The sequence below is a fragment of the Squalius cephalus genome, assembly GCF_949319135.1.
Source record: "Squalius cephalus genome assembly, chromosome: 13".
Lineage (NCBI taxonomy): Eukaryota > Metazoa > Chordata > Actinopteri > Cypriniformes > Leuciscidae > Squalius > Squalius cephalus.
In genome coordinates, this window is record NC_137134.1 from 15,526,546 (window position 1) to 15,545,036 (window position 18,491).

The 18,491-nt window shown below is 37.9% G+C and overlaps 3 protein-coding genes across 3 annotated transcripts; all 3 read left to right on the forward strand.

The window, feature by feature from the left end:
• The first annotated feature begins 558 nt into the window (after window positions 1-558).
• On the forward strand, window positions 559-6,645 carry polr3f (polymerase (RNA) III (DNA directed) polypeptide F). Its single transcript, XM_079891229.1, has 9 exons — window positions 559-1,042; window positions 1,781-1,898; window positions 1,996-2,063; window positions 2,345-2,412; window positions 2,516-2,628; window positions 2,714-2,857; window positions 5,654-5,761; window positions 5,847-6,038; window positions 6,276-6,645. The coding sequence occupies exons 1-9, from the start codon at window positions 987-989 to the stop codon at window positions 6,351-6,353; spliced, it is 945 nt and encodes a 314-aa protein (XP_079747355.1). The 5' UTR covers window positions 559-986; the 3' UTR covers window positions 6,354-6,645.
• Window positions 6,646-8,154: 1,509 nt separating this feature from the next.
• Window positions 8,155-12,621, forward strand: nptxrb (neuronal pentraxin receptor b). The gene is made up of 5 exons (XM_079890290.1): window positions 8,155-9,038; window positions 10,229-10,463; window positions 10,553-10,794; window positions 10,877-11,056; window positions 11,446-12,621. Exons 1-5 carry the CDS (start codon window positions 8,346-8,348, stop codon window positions 11,677-11,679), a joined length of 1,584 nt encoding a protein of 527 aa, XP_079746416.1. The 5' UTR covers window positions 8,155-8,345; the 3' UTR covers window positions 11,680-12,621.
• Window positions 12,622-14,746: 2,125 nt separating this feature from the next.
• dnal4b (dynein, axonemal, light chain 4b) lies at window positions 14,747-18,464 on the forward strand. The gene is made up of 4 exons (XM_079891479.1): window positions 14,747-14,880; window positions 15,353-15,435; window positions 18,048-18,131; window positions 18,219-18,464. The coding sequence occupies exons 2-4, from the start codon at window positions 15,364-15,366 to the stop codon at window positions 18,381-18,383; spliced, it is 321 nt and encodes a 106-aa protein (XP_079747605.1). The 5' UTR covers window positions 14,747-14,880; window positions 15,353-15,363; the 3' UTR covers window positions 18,384-18,464.
• Window positions 18,465-18,491: the final 27 nt, after the last annotated feature.

Genomic DNA, 18,491 nt, shown 5'->3' on the forward strand with positions numbered 1-18,491 from the left:
TTTTTCGATGTCAATGAAAATTACATTCTAATAATACAAATACATTTATTTACAGTAGAAAAAGTCAATGCATATTAAGTTTTTAAGTTTTAAATTTCAAAAACAATATTCACATTATAATTATGAATTGTAGCTTAAATATAGCAGTTGATGCATGACGTCCACTACAGTGGACATGTGATTAATCAGAGTTTTCTCTCAATCTAAAATCAAAACTTGGAAAATTTTACTGTGATATGACTCATTAGATATTGATTGATGCTGCAATATTTTTTTTTACCTACAAGAGTCTCCTAGGATAGAAGGAATCGGTGGATATTCTGGAGCAACTTGGCATGTCTGACTGACCCTTGGCCATCTTGGTTTGGAGGGGGAAAAATCGAAACACAACGGCTTGCCACTTGGTTGCAATTTATAGGATGATGCACCAGGGTCCAATGAAAAGGCTGATGTGCAACTTTGCCATAAAAACCCGTGCAAATTCAAGAAAATGCTTTTTTAATAGCTGTCCACTGTAGTGACCTCTATGCGTGAAAGGGTTAATTCTTCTCGTACTCCAGGAAAGTAGGTGGCGGTATGAAGCTTTTACTTGGTTCGCATTGTGCCTGTCTGTGTTGCCGTGTCTTCCTTTTATTCTTCACTTTGATCTTGTTTTGGTTATACATATTTTAAGTCGCGTTTGTGGGATTTATCGGTATACCTCCAGATTAAAGTCGGTGTTAACGACAAAAATAGCTTATTTTCATTTATTCAGAAGAAGAAAGTCGGTAATTTTTGCTAGTGTTTGATAACCCGTTTGAACGTTTATTTGGCGCGATCTGGCAACCCAGCCGCCTGTAAACTCTCCCCGCCTACCGCGAGACTTGAGGAGTGCAGACTGACATTCTACAGCGTTTCACTTCAACTTCAAATGGATATATGAATGTATTATTACTAATATTGTTGACATTTGACTTTATCCTCAAGTAATTCCCTTCTCATGAACAATGACAGAAGTTAAAGTAAAAAAAGAGTCAACGGACCCTGTAGATATCGAGAATCGGTGAGTTCAGCGCAGTTTAACATGCGAGTCTTGGCCTGTAAACACAACATAACGCGTGGATGGATTTTTAGAAGCAATTAAAGTTAACATCAAAGCTATTTTGTAGACTTTGTTTATTGTAAGTACTTGTTAGTTAATGGCAAAACGAACCAAGTTTAGATCCAGAAGATGAGCGTCGTGGTAATGATATGTGGATGTTTTTAATGTTGAGAAAATTTAAAGGAACAGTTCACCCAAAAACAAAAATTCTGTCATTATATAGGCTACTCACTCTCATGTTGTTCCAAACATGTATGAGTTTCTTTCTTCTGCTGAACACTAAAATAAGTTTTTTAGAAGAATATGGATAACCAAACGGTTGATGGCCCCCATTGACTTGAAAAAAATAATAAAAATACTATGACAGTCAATGGGGTCCATTAACTGTTTTGTTACCGACATTCTTACAAATATCTTTTGTGTTCAGCAGAAGAAACAAGTTTGGAACAATTTGAGGGTGAGTAAATGATTTTTCAGAATTTTCATTTTTGGGTGCACTATCCCTTTAAGTGTTTTTGGTCGGAATTAAATGTTCAGTTTTCATATTTCTATTTGTACTAACTGAGACAGGAAGATTTTTATCGCCCTTTTAACATAATGAAGAGCAAAGGAATGTTTTTCTTTTTGCCGTGCTGTGCAGAGAATTTCGGGAAATGTAGTTGATATTGCTCAAGGACCTTATTTTTTCCTCTGTTAAAGGATAAAAGAGCTGTGTCAGCAGTTTCCACAAGGGATCACAGACCAGGTCATCCAGAATGACATGCCGCACGTTGAGGCGCAGCAGCGAGCCTCGGCCATCAACAGACTGCTGTCTGTGGTGAGATGTTCAGCTCCAGCTGACGGTGCATGAAACATGTGTCTCTGCTCTTTATACGTGTGTGAATATATGTGTGATTCTTCATTTCTGTTCTCAGGGTCAGTTAGACTTGCTCAAGAACAGCAATGGCCTTTTATACAGGCTTAAAGATGTTCAGTCTGCAAGGTCTGTCTCTTTAAATGCAAGCACATCATCTTAATTTGCTATATATAAGTGTGTGTGTGTATATTTATATATATATATATATATATATATATATATATATATATATATAATGCAAATGCGTGTGTGTTTCATAAATGTTAACACAAGCTTAGTGAATTAAAATATATTTCACACAAATTTAGTGAATATGTTTGCAAATATGTGCACATACATTTAAAAAAGGCATTACAATTAATTAAAAAATTGTATAATGTATAATTTATGCATGTATTTTTTCACAGTAAAGTAAAAGGCTCTGATAACCAAGAAAAACTAGTTTACCAAATCATAGAGGATGCTGGGAATAAAGGTAAAATGCATTTTTTATTGTTTGCATTTAGCATTGTTTTATTAAGCGACTGATCTATATTGATAAAGAGTTTATTTTTAATTGCTTTTTCTGTTTTCTAAAGGAATTTGGAGCAGAGACATCAGATATAAGAGTAACCTTCCACTCACAGAAATCAATAAAATCCTCAAGAATCTTGAGAGTAAGAAACTCATCAAAGCGGTGAAGTCTGTTGCAGTGAGTTGATCTCCAAACATTTAGACATTTAAAATGTTTAATTTGCCTTAGACCTACTGAAAAGTCATGGATTTTTCCCATCCAGGCCTCTAAGAAGAAGGTCTACATGCTGTACAACCTGCAGCCGGACCGATCTGTGACAGGAGGCGCCTGGTATAGCGATCAAGATTTCGAGTCCGAGTTTGTTGAGGTTCTCAACCAACAGTGCTTTAAGTTCCTGCAAAGTAAGGTTAGATTGTAACATTTCATATTCCTCTTAATCTTTGTGATCTTGAATTTTTCACATTTTGAATTCTGCTCTTTCTTTGTTAGCATATAAAAAAAAAAAAAAAAAAGTTAATGCTTTCTTTTTTTTTAGCAACACTTGAATGTTGGTAAGTTTCTTTTAAAAAAAGCAACATTTTGAACAAAAAACAAAAAAAAACAATAATCAAAACGTATATCGGGTAGATCGAGTCCATCAACATCCCCAAAGCTTCACAGTCCTATACATCTTCCTGGGCTCTGCATTTCATTCTGTAACTTTAGGCAGTTTTGATTTATATGATGATTAATGTTTGATGATCGCATTAGCTTACATATGCGTAAGCAATGCTTTTATCGCTTGTTTCTTCTGCTTTGCCTGTGTTTTGATCTGGAGATTCTGTACTCTTACAGCAGAGGTGTAATAGCGCCCTCTACCATATAACAGTGAAAACATGAATTGCTGGAAATTCACGGTAAAGCATTGTGTCATAAATGATGGACTATTTCTTCAATGGCGGGAAAGTGTTGTGTTGTAAATTATGCACAATTCCATCAGCGTTGTGTCGTAAATTAATGAAAAAATCCGTCAATGGCGGGAAAGCGGTGTGTCATAAATAGGGCTGTAACAATTCCTCGATTAAAGTCGAGTACTCGATTTAAAAAAATCCTCGATTTCAATTTACCCATGTCGAGTAACCGGCAAATTACCGGAAGTGGGGCTTTTCACAGATGAGAATCCATGAACCGCATTGTCTAAGGCTACGCGATCTATATAAAACCATTTGCAATCATAATATAGCATAGTGCTATCATGAAATCACAAAGGCTGTGATTCAGTTTAAAAAATATATGCGCTCTTTTTTTTTTTTTCACACAGAGAAGCAAAACGCTTTAATTATTTACATGCGTGCAGATTGTGATAAAAGTACCTCAGCTCCGTTCACAGTAAACGCTGCTCCACACACACTCAGTCTCTGCATGTGCTGTTGGTTTAGGTTTCCAATAATGTGCATTTGGGAACGCAAAACCTCGGATGCGTGTTTCATAGTTACACTGTTATCATTTATATATGCGTGGAGCGCGTCTCAGGTTTCTCAAACTGCATCTCTGCGTGCTGTGAGTTTGTGATTTTAATAATGTATTAGTAAATGTTAAAATTAATATGAACTAAAATTAATAAATGCTGTAGAAGTATTGTTAATTTTTAGTATGGTAACTAAGGTAGTTAACTAATGAACCTTATTGTAAAGTGTTACCTATTTGTATTTTAAGTCATTTTAAAGGCTGTTGTTCACTTGGATCTATTTTTATTACCACAATTTTTGTTATCCGATTAATCAATGGAACAATCAGTAGAATACTCGATTACTAAAATAATCGATAGCTACAGCACTAGTCATAAATGATGAAAAATTCCGTCAATGGAGGGGAAGCATTGTGTCGCAAGTGACGGAATGTTCCATCAACGCCTGCGAAGCGTTGTGTTGTGAATTACGGAAAATTTCGTCAATAATTGGGAAGCATTGTGTCATAAATGATGGAAAATTCCATCAATGGCTAGGAAGCAATGCGTTGTGAATTACGGAAAATTCCAACAATAATTGGGAAGCATTGTGTCATAAATGATGGCAAATTCCGTCAACGGAGGGGAAGCGTTGTGTCGCAAATGACGGAAAGTTCCATCAACGGCTGCGAAGCGTTGTGTAGTGAATTACGGAAAATTTCGTCAATAATTGGGAAGCATTGTGTCATAAATGATGGCAAATTCCGTCAATGGAGGGGAAGTGCTGTGTCGCAAATGACGGAATGTTCCATCAACGGCTGCGAAGCGTTGTGTTGTGAATTACGGAAAATTTCATCAGTAATTGGGAAGCATTGTGTCATAAATGATGGAAAATTCCATCAATGGCTAGGAAGCAATGCGTTGTGAATTACGGAAAATTCCAACAATAATTGAGAAGCATTGTGTCATAAATGATGGAAAATTCCGTCAACGGAGGGGAAGCATTGTGTCGCAAATGACGGAAAGTTCCATCAACGGCTGCGAAGCGTTGTGTAGTGAATTACAGAAAATTTCGTCAATAATTGGGAAGCATTGTGTCATAAATGATGGAAAATTCCGTCAATGGAGGGGAAGCGTTGTGTCGCAAATGACGGAAAGTTCCATCAACGGCTGCGAAGCGTTGTGTTGTGAATTACGGAAAATTTCGTCAATAATTGGGAAGCATTGTGTCATAAATGATGGAATATTCCGTCAACGGAGGGGAAGCGCTGTGTCGCAAATGACGGAAAGTTCCATCAACGACTGCGAAGCGTTGTGTAGTGAATTACGGAAAATTTCGTCAATAATTGGGAAGCATTGTGTCATAAATGATGGAAAATTCCGTCAACGGAGGGGAAGCGTTGTGTCGCAAATGACGGAAAGTTCCATCAACGGCTGCAAAGCGTTGTGTTGTGAATTACGGAAAATTTCGTCAATAATTGGGAAGCATTGTGTCATAAATGATGGAAAATTCCATCAATGGCTAGGAAGCAATGCATTGTGAATTACGGAAAATTCCAACAATAATTGGGAAGCATTGTGTCATAAATGATGGCAAATTCCGTCAATGGAGGGGAAGCATTGTGTAGCAAATGATGGAATGTTTCATCAACGGCTGCGTACCGTTGTGTTGTGAATTACGGAAAATTTAGTCAATAATTGGGAAGCGATGTGTTGTAAATGATGGAAAATTCCATCAATGACCGGGAAAGAGTTAATAGAAATGTTTGTTTTTAGGCCGAAGCAGCGAGAGACAGTAAGCAGAGCCCCATGGTGCAAAGAAACAGCTCATTTGCCACGTCTCATGAAGTGTGGAAGTACATCTGTGAGCTCGGCATCAGCAAAGTGAGTGGGAATAATATCTTAATGCTGCAGAGTTATTAAACATGAACTAAATGGGTTTATTATATGGTGATGTTCCTGTGCGCAGGTAGATCTGTCCATGGAAGACATCGAGACCATCCTAAACACACTGATCTTTGATGGCAAGGTGGAGATGACCATAATCGCTGCTAAAGAGGGGACGGTGGGGAGTGTCGATGGACAGATGAAGCTCTACAGGGGAGTGAATCCCATAATTCAACCCACAGGCCTGGTCAAAACACCATGTGGATTGTGTCCGGTAATGTTTATATTTAGAATAAATAATACTAATAGAATTTAAATTTTTGGGTAAACTATCCCTTTAATATCCATTTAAAACCCATTAATCTCATGACATTATTAAATTGCAATTACCGTGTAAATGCGTTCATGAAATAAAAATCTAAATACCAATTCTGATGCAGCTTCTGGAAAACATATTTTAGTTGATAACATCATGTGGTTTAATGTGCTAAGTTAACTCTTTGTCTTCTAGGTGTTCGATGACTGTCATGAAGGGGGTGAAATCTCTCCATCTAACTGTGTTTACATGGTTGAGTGGCTGGACTTCTGAGCAGCCAAGAGGATGTCTTTGTTTTTCTCTGTGGAGAAAGTATTTTTCATGCAGCGATTCGATGCAGCTGAAGATTTATTTTATTTATATTGAACATTAATGGCTTTAATGAGATGAGCAGAACTACAATGAGTGGATAAGAAGCAGCTTACATCAGCTTACATATGGAGTCATAAAAAGACTGATGTATTTTTTTCTGTTTTGGTAATTGTTTATTCTTTTTTTCACCCATAGATATGTCTTTCAAGATATACCTCAACCATTTCAATAAATAAAGGTTTGATAAATTGTTGATAGGTAGTCTATATATTGGACTGTGTTTGTGCACCTCTATAATTTCAATTGACTGCATCCATACTTTAGTAGATTGTTAATGACACTTATGTGCTTTTTTTATATAAGACATTCAATAAATCAGCACTGACCTCAAGGTAAAAAAAAAAAAAGACTTATATCTGCATTTGTGGATTAAAAAAAATGCAAAAAATGATCTTTATTTTACTTATTTGGACGATTAAGTTTTCTTTACTGGCATTTTTGCATATGAAGGATTCTAAATATTGTGGAGTTTTTTTTTTCTTAAATGCTGCCCTTTTTCGATTGAGTATTTTGCGCTATGATTGTTTAAGTTGTATTTAGTGCATCCAAAACGTAGTCACGACTCCAAGACCAAGGAGTACCTTTACCCGCGTAAAGTTGGTTATATAGTCTATTTTCAGTGTATTCTTTGAGCTGACTGCAGGGTGAAGAGAGAGTAAGTGCACACTTTGGGAACGAGTCGGGGAGGGAAGCCATTAAGCCGCTTTAGGGCAGTTTAAGCCAGTTTGCCAACAGTTTGCTGTGTAAAGCGGTCACTGATAGACTCTCTTCCACTTTCCACAGTTACAAATCTATATCTGGAGTTTACGTCGATTCGACAGTAGGTGGCGACGACTGACTGGTCTTTATGAGAGAGTCATCATTTATCCAGCAGATTTGATTAAAAGGAGTGGTAAAATGCCCTTTTCACAAGATGTAAAATAAGTCTGATGTCCCCAGAGTGTGTATGTGAAGTTTTAGCTCAAAATACCCCACAGATAGTTTTATATAGCATGTTAAAATTGTCACTTTTTGAAGGTGCACGCACCGTTTTGTGTCTGTCCCTTAAAATGCAAATGAGCTGCTGCTCCCGGCACAGGGGGCGGAGCTACAACTGCTTTCAACAATAATAATCATCAGAAAAGTTTCTTGATTATAAAATCATCATAGAATGACATGTGACACTGAAGACTGGAGTAATGATGCTGAAAATACAGCTTTGATCACAGGAATAAATTACATTTTAAAATACATTCAAATCGAATATAGGCTATGTATTTTAAATAGTAATAATGTTTCACAATATTACTGTTTTTACTGTATTTTTGATCACAAAAATGCAGCCTTTGGTGAGCATAAGATGCTTCTTTCAAAAACATTTAAAGATCTTACAAAACCCAAACCATTAAATGGTGTATATTGGGTAAACTTAAAAGGTATCCATAAATTGTGTCCTATACGATCATGCTTGTGTTCAAAATGGAATCACTAAATTTTGGTTTAACAATTCTATTCACTCATTATGTTCTAATAGGCTGCATTTTCTTTTCAGCATCTCAGTCTGTTCGCATGTTCTGCCAAAGCATTCATTGATGATGAAGAGACCAAAAGTTGTTTATTATCATTTATATCTATGTGACACATGCGTGACACGCATTTTTATCACAGTCTCGCTCGCAGTAGCCAATCGCCATAGTAACCGGTCGGAGGAGCGCTTAGCAACACGAGAGGAGGAGGCACAGCATCATCTACCGAGAGCGAAGGAAAAACAACCGATGCATCGACCTTTATTTCATCCACACCTGCTTCTGGTGGAGAAAACTGAATGTGATCTCGTTTACATTTTTGTTTTGTAATTATTAAACACACTTAAAGGTACATTCAGCGCTTTGATTGTAAATCTCAATTCGCGTGATGAAGTTCGTCGTGGTTTTGGTGTCCGCTGGCCTCCTGGCTTTTCTTGGCGTGGGCATCTGCATCATCGCCAGCGTGTATTCGCGATCATCGGCCGCCGCGCCCCAGGCGCTCTCCGACAACAGCTCGCTCTCACTACTGGAGCCGCTGCCGGGATCCGTGGCGCGCGCCGGCCCGCTCGGAGCTCTCCATGGTGCTGAATCCTATGAAGGAGGCGGGTTGGACATCGGCCTGGAGATACCGTCGCTCAATGAATTGAGCACTGGGGACGTGACTGGGCCGAGTCCCAAACAGTTCACCCTCGATCGACTCATTTGTACCCCTGTTCCCATCAGTGATTGCAAATCAAGGGATTTGAGACAACAAGCCGATGACCCGTTTGTCGACGAGGAGGACTGGAGCCTCCGCATCACTGCTGAGGAGCTCCGACAGATCGTCATGCAACAAAACGACCAGATCCTCATTGACCAGAAGACCATCACGGAGCTAACCGGGAAGCTCACGGAGTGTGAGAACGGACTGGAGGAGAGGACTCTGCACGAGCGGAGTATGGGAGTGTGGGCGAGCAACCGGCGCCACATGGCCGGGGATGATGTGAGCAGCTCGGTTGCAGTACAGCTGCAGACGGCGCGGGCTGTGGAGGAACTGGAGAGAGCGATCCTTCAACTTAAAGATCGCATAGAGAAGTTGGAGGTTGGTAATAATAATAAATTCTTTAAGACTTGACAGTATAATTCTCTGTCTGAAAGGGAATTTCGGGGCAGGGGAAACAGTTTTGTAAATAAACTTGTTTGCAAAGATTGCTTGGGTATTTTGAGGAGAAGTGTCCCTGTTCATAGATATTGTAGTATGCCTCTGTGTCTCTTTCTCACCTTGACAGTGATTCCTTTCCCCTCCATCTTGTTCATCTCCTGAAAGGCATATACATAAATCATGAGGGAGGAGAGAATAGTACAGGTTCTCAGCTACACCTGATTTGTAGATGTTGTGATATAGACTTATGGATCAGAGTTGTTATTGTTAACTGAAACTAAAAAAAAAAAAAAACTATTAAAATAAAGCAAATAAATATTAATTGAAATAAAGCTGGAATAAAATAAAATATAAATATTACATGGGAAACTGGACAACTAACGGAAATTAAATAAGTTGAAGTACTAGAATTGCTAAAATTATAACTAGCTTAATAGAAATATAAAATAAAATACAATAAAAAAGCACAACAAATTGCAAAAAGTAAAATTTAAATGAAAATTTAAAATATAAGCTATTTTAAGCTATTTTAAATAATAAAATACATACTACTAAAATAATAATGTTACGGATTAGTATAGACAATAATGAAAATTCTGTCATTTAAAGAGGTTAAAGGAAATATCTTGATTTTATGCTAGATTTCCTGTTCATTAGGGCAAAATTTATTTATCATTGAAACATGCATTTTCTGCAAAGCTGCTGTGAAACTATATGTATTGTGAAAAGTGCTATACAAATAAATGTGAACTGAATTTACTCAACCTTATGTCGTTCCAAAGCCATATGAGGAACAATATATTTTGAAGAATGTAGTGGTTGCTCTTTTCTATGCAATTAGAAGGAACGCCCAAACTTCCAAAAGGATGTAAAAGCAACATAAAAGATTTAAAAAGGTAGTTTGTACAACTCATGCATCATATTCCAAGTCTTCTAAAAACATATAATAGGTGTTTGAGGATCAGAAATAATACTAACATCTTGCTCTCTTTGAATGTTAAAAGTTTTTCTAATTCAACAGCACATAATTTTTTAAGTTCTTGGAATGCAAATTAATATAATCAGATAAACACGCTAAACAGGATACATTAGGTTTTGCAATAATGACCTCTTGCATAATTCTCTCTCAGTTGGAAATCGGCCCTGCAGCGTTGAACCACACTGAGCACACTGTGAGCACATTGGGGAGCGTAGTGGTGGGCGAGCCTGGCAGGCCTGTGGAGGATTTGGAGGGAGAGCTGGAAAAGAAGATTAGACTGCTGGAGAAGGAGAGGAAGAACCTGCGCAAAGAGACCCAGAGCCACCACCAGCACATCGACCAGGGACTCAACACCCTGCAAGAGCGTATTGCAGAGCTGGAACAGAGTAAGGAGGAGGGTTGGGTCCAACTCAGGGGAAAGGTGGTGAAATTGTCTCTCGATTTTAAACTCATTCTCTTAATCTTTTCTCCTCAGGTCTTACAGATTACAGTTACCCCCAAGGGTATAAACTTTCCTTCCCCGTGCGGACTAACTACATGTATGGGCTTGTCAGGCGGAATATTCCAGAGATGTACGCCTTCACGGCATGTCTGTGGCTCAAGCCTGCCGAGAGTGGAATTGGGACACCATTTTCCTATGCTGTACCGGAACAACCCAATGAAATTGTCCTGTTGCAGGGAATTCATAATCCTGCAGAACTACTCATCAATGATAAGGTAAGACACATCGCCGCACCTTCCATCCGCAACAACCTTGCAGAATACAGTTGATGGACTCAACCGTTCCCTCCATTTACAGGTGGCACAGCTGCCCCTATCTTTGCCGCAGGGCATCTGGCAGCACATATGTGTGAGTTGGACCCTACGGGATGGAGTTTGGAAAGCATATCAAAGCGGAAAGTTGAGAGGACGGGGTGAAGGGTTATCCGCATGGCACCCAATCAAATCCGGGGGCGTCTTGGTATTGGGACAGGAACAGGTGAGCAAGACAAGGAGTTCTGGAAGAGTCTGAATACACCCTCGAAAGTACACCTTCACTCTCAGAAAAAATTGCTAACATTTTTAACCTTTAGGAGTGCAAAAGCTTGTCAATTGGGCAGTACCCTTCGCGCCCCTAAAAGTTTAGTAGCACCCTAAATGGTACATTTTTCAACTCTAAGCTACTAACATGCACCTTTTAGGGGTATTTTCTTCCCTGACACTATTTGCGTCCTTCAGGACTCGTTAAGGTACAAAGGTGTACCTTTGAGGGTACTACCCCTTTGACAAGGTGTTGTTCCTTTAAGGTACCATTTCTGCACATTATTTTTGATGCAACGTTGTGTTTATCTATGTGTAACCCTTCGTCTCTCCTTGGCTTCACTGCAGGACACCCTTGGTGGGCGGTTTGACGCATCCCAGGCTCTTGTTGGGGAGCTTTCCTTATTTAACCTTTGGGACCGCGTGTTGTCGCCAACAGAAGTGGCCGCTCTGGCGGCTTGCCCAGAATCGCCACGGCTGGGGAACGTGGTGCCCTGGACAGACCGAGATGTGGACGTGTTTGGTGGGGCTGTCAAGGACCACGTGGACCCCTGTGTTCAGAGCTCCCATCCCCGGCAATGAACGGGACCATGGGTTCATACCTTTCTTTTTTAAGGAGGTGGTAAATAAGAAAAAAATAAGGCTTGAAATGTATGACAATTGTGCTGTGGTCCCGGTTTAAGTAAAGATTGTATTTACGGTAGAGCTACACTCTCTCTGAGTGTTCATTTCTACAGGAAAGGGATTTGTCTGTGTGTGTGATTGTGTTCGTTCGGATAGAGCTGCTGCCGATGGCTTTTAAAGGCCTGTTTGTGTCTCGTGTTGCTTGTGTTATTTCATGCCCTTCTTAAAGCATTACCGCACACTGGTCCCTTCAGATTTAGAGAATGTTTTTCTAAAAAGATGGATGTGGCTCATTATCACAGCACTTGTCTTGCTCTTGTTTCATTATTTGTGTAAAGTGGAGCTTTCGCTTTTTCCCAGAGCAGCCTTTTCCTTTCTTGTTTTTATTTCCAGTTCCTTAGGGTCACTTTCAGTCCGGCAGCACCTAAAGGTGTACAACGTCTTATCTTTATCAGAACATGTCTTAAAATGTTGTTATTTTTGCATCTGGTGAAATGGGTACTTACTCTGCAATGTATTTTCTCTCACAGGTTCAGCGAGATCCACAAATATTTGAACCAAAATGTGTTATTTGAAGCTTAGTATCTTAAACGTCACACAAAATTTTGAAGATCTGATATGCAGCCCACTCACTATGAAAATATGAATGTAAAACAGTATTTAGCATCTTGTCGTGTTACCTTTGCATTGTACCTATAGCCCTCCTTGCCCCATCACAGAGAAAAGCTTAGGGAAGTGCCTGTCTGTTTATTTGACTTTTGAAATTGGTTGATGATCAGCTGTAATGTCAGTGTAGTGCTTCTTCATATTTGCACCACCAAGGATCTACAATGATATTGTGACAAATGTGGATGAAAATATTAAAAACGTGAAGAAAATAAATATGAGAGTGCATTGTCTTAAATTGGATTTATTATTCACTACTCCTTAGACCAATCCAAAGCAAAACATATACATGGAGTAACACTGTACATGCACAATGAGATTATAATTGGCTCAATGGTTAGAATGAAAATGTATGCAAATCCTGGTTATTTTCATTCTCATCCTCTCATTCGCTCTCTTCATGCTGCTGCTGAATTATAGATGTGTTTATCACCCCCTCCATCAGAAACCTTTACTTCTCTCTCTCTGTGTGCATTTCCTCTGCTCTGTACAATCTGCATTTGCCATTTCAATTAATTTCATCTTTTCAATAATGTTTAAAGTTTAACAATCATACACTCACATAAAAAATAATACCATAACAAGGATGGTGTACAAAGGCTACCTTTATTCCCTGCTGTCTGACACATTCATAAAGTGACTCTTTTCTGGTAACGCTCTGTAAGTGTCACTATGTTCAATGCGCAGACTCCCATCTGTTGCAAGCCTCTTCTCTTCTTCTCATAAGGTACCATTCTTAACTTCCTTTTATATTCTTGCTCACATCAGAGGTTAGATTATCCCCTCCCCCTGCTTTTATTTGTAAATCTATCTAGTAACTGAAAATCCCCTATAATCCACAAATCAAAGCGTGGTCTGTCTGGGAAACTCACGGAAAGCTTTTAGATGATCAAATCCGAATGCATTTAAATAATGTATATCTTAACCTACAAATGGCTAGCTTAATGCTGTCCCTGAATACTAAATTGGGATATCGGAGAAAGTATTTAAAATCACTTGAGCTTTATTGCACGGTTGTAAAGTTTATCTGCTGTTAACTTTTAACCGCAGAGCACATCTATTCACGCCTTTTATTTGACTGAAATGGGGAACTAAAAAGGTTTTTATTAGGTCAAGTAAGTGATTATTTTACAAAAAATGACAGTACTGCAGTAGTGTGAATTATAATGTAATATAACATAACTATAAACTCTTGCTGGCAGGTCTCAGATCAGCGTGACAGTTATCTGGGCCAAACTCAGCAGCTGTGCACAGATGTATTTAGAGCTTAATGCAGGTCAGTAAAAAGTGAGAGAAAACAACAAAGATGAATGTGGCGGGACGGATGCAGCATCTAGAGGGCAGTTTTCATCATGCAGTGCAGGGGTTGAATGGGGACGTGACACAGCTGCTGTCTGTGCTCATAAAATACTGAGCTTAAAAGGATAGTTTACTTGTTGTGTGGATAGAAGATGTGTAAGTATGCAGCGTAAAGTTTTGGAATGACATGATAACATAATATTCATTTTTGGGTGAATTATTTTAAAAAGCAGTAATAATGTTTATTATATATTTTAAAGTCACTGTGAAAGTTGACAATTCTTTTTAAATTAATTATTTTTTCATTCTTTTTAAAGGAATATTGCAGTATTTATTATAAATGATTTGTCTGTGCATCTTCCTGTCCCTCTTGCAGTGACATCTCTTCTTTTCTTTGATGATGCGTTTACTGGCACGAGGGCGGGGCAACCTGTCACTCACATGAGATTGACCAATAGCAAACCAGCCATCCAAACGATTTGCAATGGACAAAAACCAAGTCCCGCCCTACATTTGTTCTTGTCTGAGAAGCCATTTAACTCGGATATATGTCGCATTCGGGGAGTAAAGATTATCATGACTTCTGATTCATGCTGACAATACATAACAGATGTGATCCGTTGGATGTTTTAAAGTAACCTTTTTAAGATTACACCAATGAAATTACCATTATTTATTACTCAACGCCACAAGAACAAGAGGTATTAGCCTACATTATTAACACAATTAGCTGCAATTAGCTCTGTATTTTCTTTAAAAAAAAATAGCATAATGTATAGGCAATTAATCTTTACATTCCGTATCATACACCCCAGTTTTCTTTCAAAATAATCCTTCCAAAATAATCTTGAGTAAATGCAATGATAATAAAACAAATTCAAAATTGTTTCCTTTTTCCCCCAAAACATTATTAACTGTATAAATCCTAAGTAGTATTTTAGGGTACGTCTTTAATGTGCATTTTCCATGCTTTGTCCCGAAATAAAGAAAATCTCGCCAAATGACAAAATACAGGTGCATGACGTGTCCGTGAACTCCTTGACCGACACGCCAAAGGACCAATCAAGAGTAGCTTCTTTTTGCGAGAGGCGGGGCTACGCTCTCAGCTGACGCGCAGGAGTGGTTGCTATGGTGGACATGTCTCCTTAGCGACGTCGGTTTAAGCTCATATAACTTGAGTTTTCTTTCACTACGGTACGTAAATGTCTCTTCACACCTTCCGCGTTTGTTTATATGCAACGTTAAATGCTTAGGTAGTGAAAAGACTAATGGAAATAAAAGCTAGAGACCGAGCAAATCAAGTGAGCTAACAATGCTAACGAGCTAGCAGGTTTCCCTAATATTATACTGTTTGCTTTCCAAAGCAAAGCTAGCTTCATAAACATGCAGAACTATTAGTAACCACCTTAAAATATGCTTTTATATTACATTTATATTATCAAAAAAGTACTATGGTATTAACGTTGTTTGGACATGTACCATGGTAATATCATGTCATTAAACCCTTATAATAGAAATGTCATTGTATTCTTTGAAGTACGTTTGCTGTACTATAGTATATATCAAAATACCATGGTATTAATGATACCACAGTTTCCCATACCCATCTTAGATTTATTAGATATGATTTCTGGTATCTTACATCTGTTAATGTTTCCTCATCTAGAGCTTAACATCATGGCAGAGACAGTTGATGGCAAGAAGGACGAGGCAGACTATAAGAGACTACACAGCTTTCCTCTCATACGGGTAAAAACTGTTGCTTAAATGGATTTAAATTTTCCTGGATCTCATTATATTAGGTTCAAATTATGGGTGTGATTTTTATGGTGCTTGTCAATTACAGTTCATCAAAAATCACACTTTGGAAACCAACAAAAATCTGGTAAAAGCCATTAACATTTAAAACTTCTCACACAATACAAAAAGAAAAAAAGGGAACACTTTACATAATACGGTCTCATTTGTTAACATTAGTTTGTATTAACTAACATAAACTAACAATGAGCAATACATTTGTTACTGTATTTATTAATATTTGTTAATTTAGTTTAATACAAAACTTTGTTCATGTTAATTCACACTGCATTAACTAATGTTAACAAGTACAACTTTTGCATTTGTGTATTAGTAAATGTTGAAATTAACATGAACTAAGATTAATAAATGCTGTATTTTTCATTCTTAGTTCATTTTAATTATAGATAACTAATGTTAACTCATGACACTATATTGTGAAGTAAAAAAAATAAAAAAACGAGAACATTTGAAGTATAAAATCATTATACAATTTTTTTTTTACAAGTTATGAATATTATAAACTATAGAAGCTTCTTTCCGCCACAGAATAAAAAAGGTATTTCTCACAATTCTACCTTTTTTCCTCACAATTGCAATTTTTATATCTCACATCTCTTAATTTTTCTCTCTTTATTGCTCGCAATTGCAAAATAATATCTTGCGATTCTGAGAAAAAAATGTACAAAAAAAGCCAGAATGACCTTTTTCATTTTTCAGAATTTTCAGAATTGTAAGACAAACTCGCAGTTGAGTGTTATAAACTTCGAATTGCGAGATATAGAAAATTCTGTGGGGAAAAAAAGTCTGAATTGTAAGGTAAAAAGTTACAATTACCTTTTTTATTTCTGTCTGTCAAATGCATAAATGTAAATGTCTATTAGAGCCGCACAATTAATCGTTAAAAGATTACAATCTCGAATGAAACACACATGCGATCTTATTCCTAAATGACAACGATTCTCCTGTGTCTATTAAACCTTTGACAAAATCACACCAGAACATTCAGATCTGCGTTTGCGCTGCCGCTGACGCATAGAAAGCAGTTGCCATGTATATAATAGGTATTAAACAGCTTCACAGTCTTTTCAAAATCACAGTATCATTGTTTCTGTGCTACAAATATTCATAATATCATAGAAGTACTGGGATAAAAGTTTATAGTTCAGATATAAACACTGATGTCTCCAGTAGTGATTAAAATATAGCTAATATTTACATTAAATAACCATTGTATCGATTACATCGTTACACCAGTAGGTGGCGACAAGTGACTGTTAAAATTGTATTTGTCACTGAATCATTCACTCAAGAGATTCGTTCTAAAACGCTGATTCATCCAGTAATGAAACAAGTGAAGTATTTATGAGCGAGTCATTGAACCATTCATTCAAATTAATAAAACATTTTAAATAGACTGCAGCAATTAACATTTTGTCAGAACCTCTAGTAAATTACGTTATTTTGTTTAGTTGTCTGTTCAGAATCATGGGAGAATCGCGATCTCTATTTGAAACAAAAAATCGTGATTTTCAGTTTGTCCAGAATCATATAGCTCTACTGTCAATAGTACCCTCAGACAGTGTGTGGGAAACTGGCATAACAAAAAAGGGTTTTATTTTGTCTCTGTGTAGCTGCCTTTAACCATGATATATGCGGGTCGAAACATATAAATTTTGTACGCACATTCCACAATACATTAGCCTGGGAAAATCCAGACAACTTCCGGCAAATTTAGATTTGCTCTGCAAGTAGTCTGGCAAAGAGCCCATTCAAGTCCATTTCCATGCCGTCGAAATCGCGGCACCAATCAGAAACGTTGAGGCGGGCTTTACACAATGTCGATCGCTCTGATTGGTTTTTAGGTCTATCCAATTGCGCCCAGAGGCATTTGAGCGACGTCCGTTCAACTTTTAAATGCATTATTATATTCAAATTGCAAACACATGAGGACAGTCTCCATCAAAGACCCACTGGCAGATGAACGTGCTACTACATTTCTCTCCGAAACGGTAGGAAATTAAATGAGATTTAATAGAGGATTTTAACTGTGACAAGATGATTGACGGGGCAGTTTACGTGACCGGATGCACGCAACAGATCCGTCCGATAAAGATGACGAAGTAGTATGTCCCAAAGCTTGCCTACTTTTTTGCTACACATTCAAAAGTAAATACCTTTTCTTCACAAAAAGAGTACATACTTTTATGGCGTAGTGTAACTTAGGCGAATTGGGACGCTGCATTATGGCTTTACACGATGACGATTGCTCTGATTGGTTTTAGGTCTATCCAACTGCGCCCAGAGGCATTTGAGCGACGTCCGTTGGTGACGCCCCTTTGGAAATGATTTGTCAATGGAGCTTTGCCAGACCATAACTCAGTTACTACTGAGAATGGTCTAGTTTTAACCAGGCTAACAATACGTCAGAGTGTCGACACTTTGCAGGCATGTTCATGACCCTTTATAAAAATAAAAATAAATCACAAAACTTCAAGTAAAACATCAAACCACCAAAAATCGATGTGGGTCAAATTGAGCCGCTACATGTATTCCCTCCACAGCACACAGATATGGCTGAGGAGATGCGGGTGGAAACCATGGAGCTCTGCGTTACGGCGTGCGAGAAGTTTGCCTCTAATAATGAGGTTAGCTCACATTCCCATCTTGGAGAAGTAGTTGAGATATTAATAAGATCTCATTTGTGATTCCTAACGTGAGTTCCTTCTCAACAGAGCGCCGCTAAAATGATTAAGGAGTCAATGGATAAGAAGTTTGGGAACTCTTGGCATGTGGTGATTGGCGAGGGCTTTGGTTTCGAAATTACACACGAAGTGAAGAATCTTCTTTACATGTTCTTCGGTGGAAGTTTGGCGGTGTGCGTATGGAAGTGTTCCTAACTCAAAACACTGAATGACTCACTTTTCATGTGCTTTCTGATTTTATAATGGATGTGCCACAAGTATGTATATGTTTCTTTATTGTTTGATTATATATCCTGTCCTGAA

Bases quoted from the DNA above. Each gene is read 5' to 3' on its own strand.
- polr3f (XM_079891229.1), top strand. From the start codon at position 987: ATGACAGAAGTTAAAGTAAAAAAAGAGTCAACGGACCCTGTAGATATC. The intron at 1,043-1,780 runs GTGAGTTCAGCG...CCTCTGTTAAAG, and splicing joins CCTGTAGATATCGAGAATCG to GATAAAAGAGCTGTGTCAGC. The intron at 1,899-1,995 runs GTGAGATGTTCA...TTCTGTTCTCAG, and splicing joins TCAACAGACTGCTGTCTGTG to GGTCAGTTAGACTTGCTCAA.
- nptxrb (XM_079890290.1), top strand. From the start codon at position 8,346: ATGAAGTTCGTCGTGGTTTTGGTGTCCGCTGGCCTCCTGGCTTTTCTT. The intron at 9,039-10,228 runs GTTGGTAATAAT...ATTCTCTCTCAG, and splicing joins ATCGCATAGAGAAGTTGGAG to TTGGAAATCGGCCCTGCAGC. The intron at 11,057-11,445 runs GTGAGCAAGACA...GCTTCACTGCAG, and splicing joins TGGTATTGGGACAGGAACAG to GACACCCTTGGTGGGCGGTT.
- dnal4b (XM_079891479.1), top strand. From the start codon at position 15,364: ATGGCAGAGACAGTTGATGGCAAGAAGGACGAGGCAGACTATAAGAGA. The intron at 15,436-18,047 runs GTAAAAACTGTT...TTCCCTCCACAG, and splicing joins ACAGCTTTCCTCTCATACGG to CACACAGATATGGCTGAGGA. The intron at 18,132-18,218 runs GTTAGCTCACAT...CCTTCTCAACAG, and splicing joins AGTTTGCCTCTAATAATGAG to AGCGCCGCTAAAATGATTAA.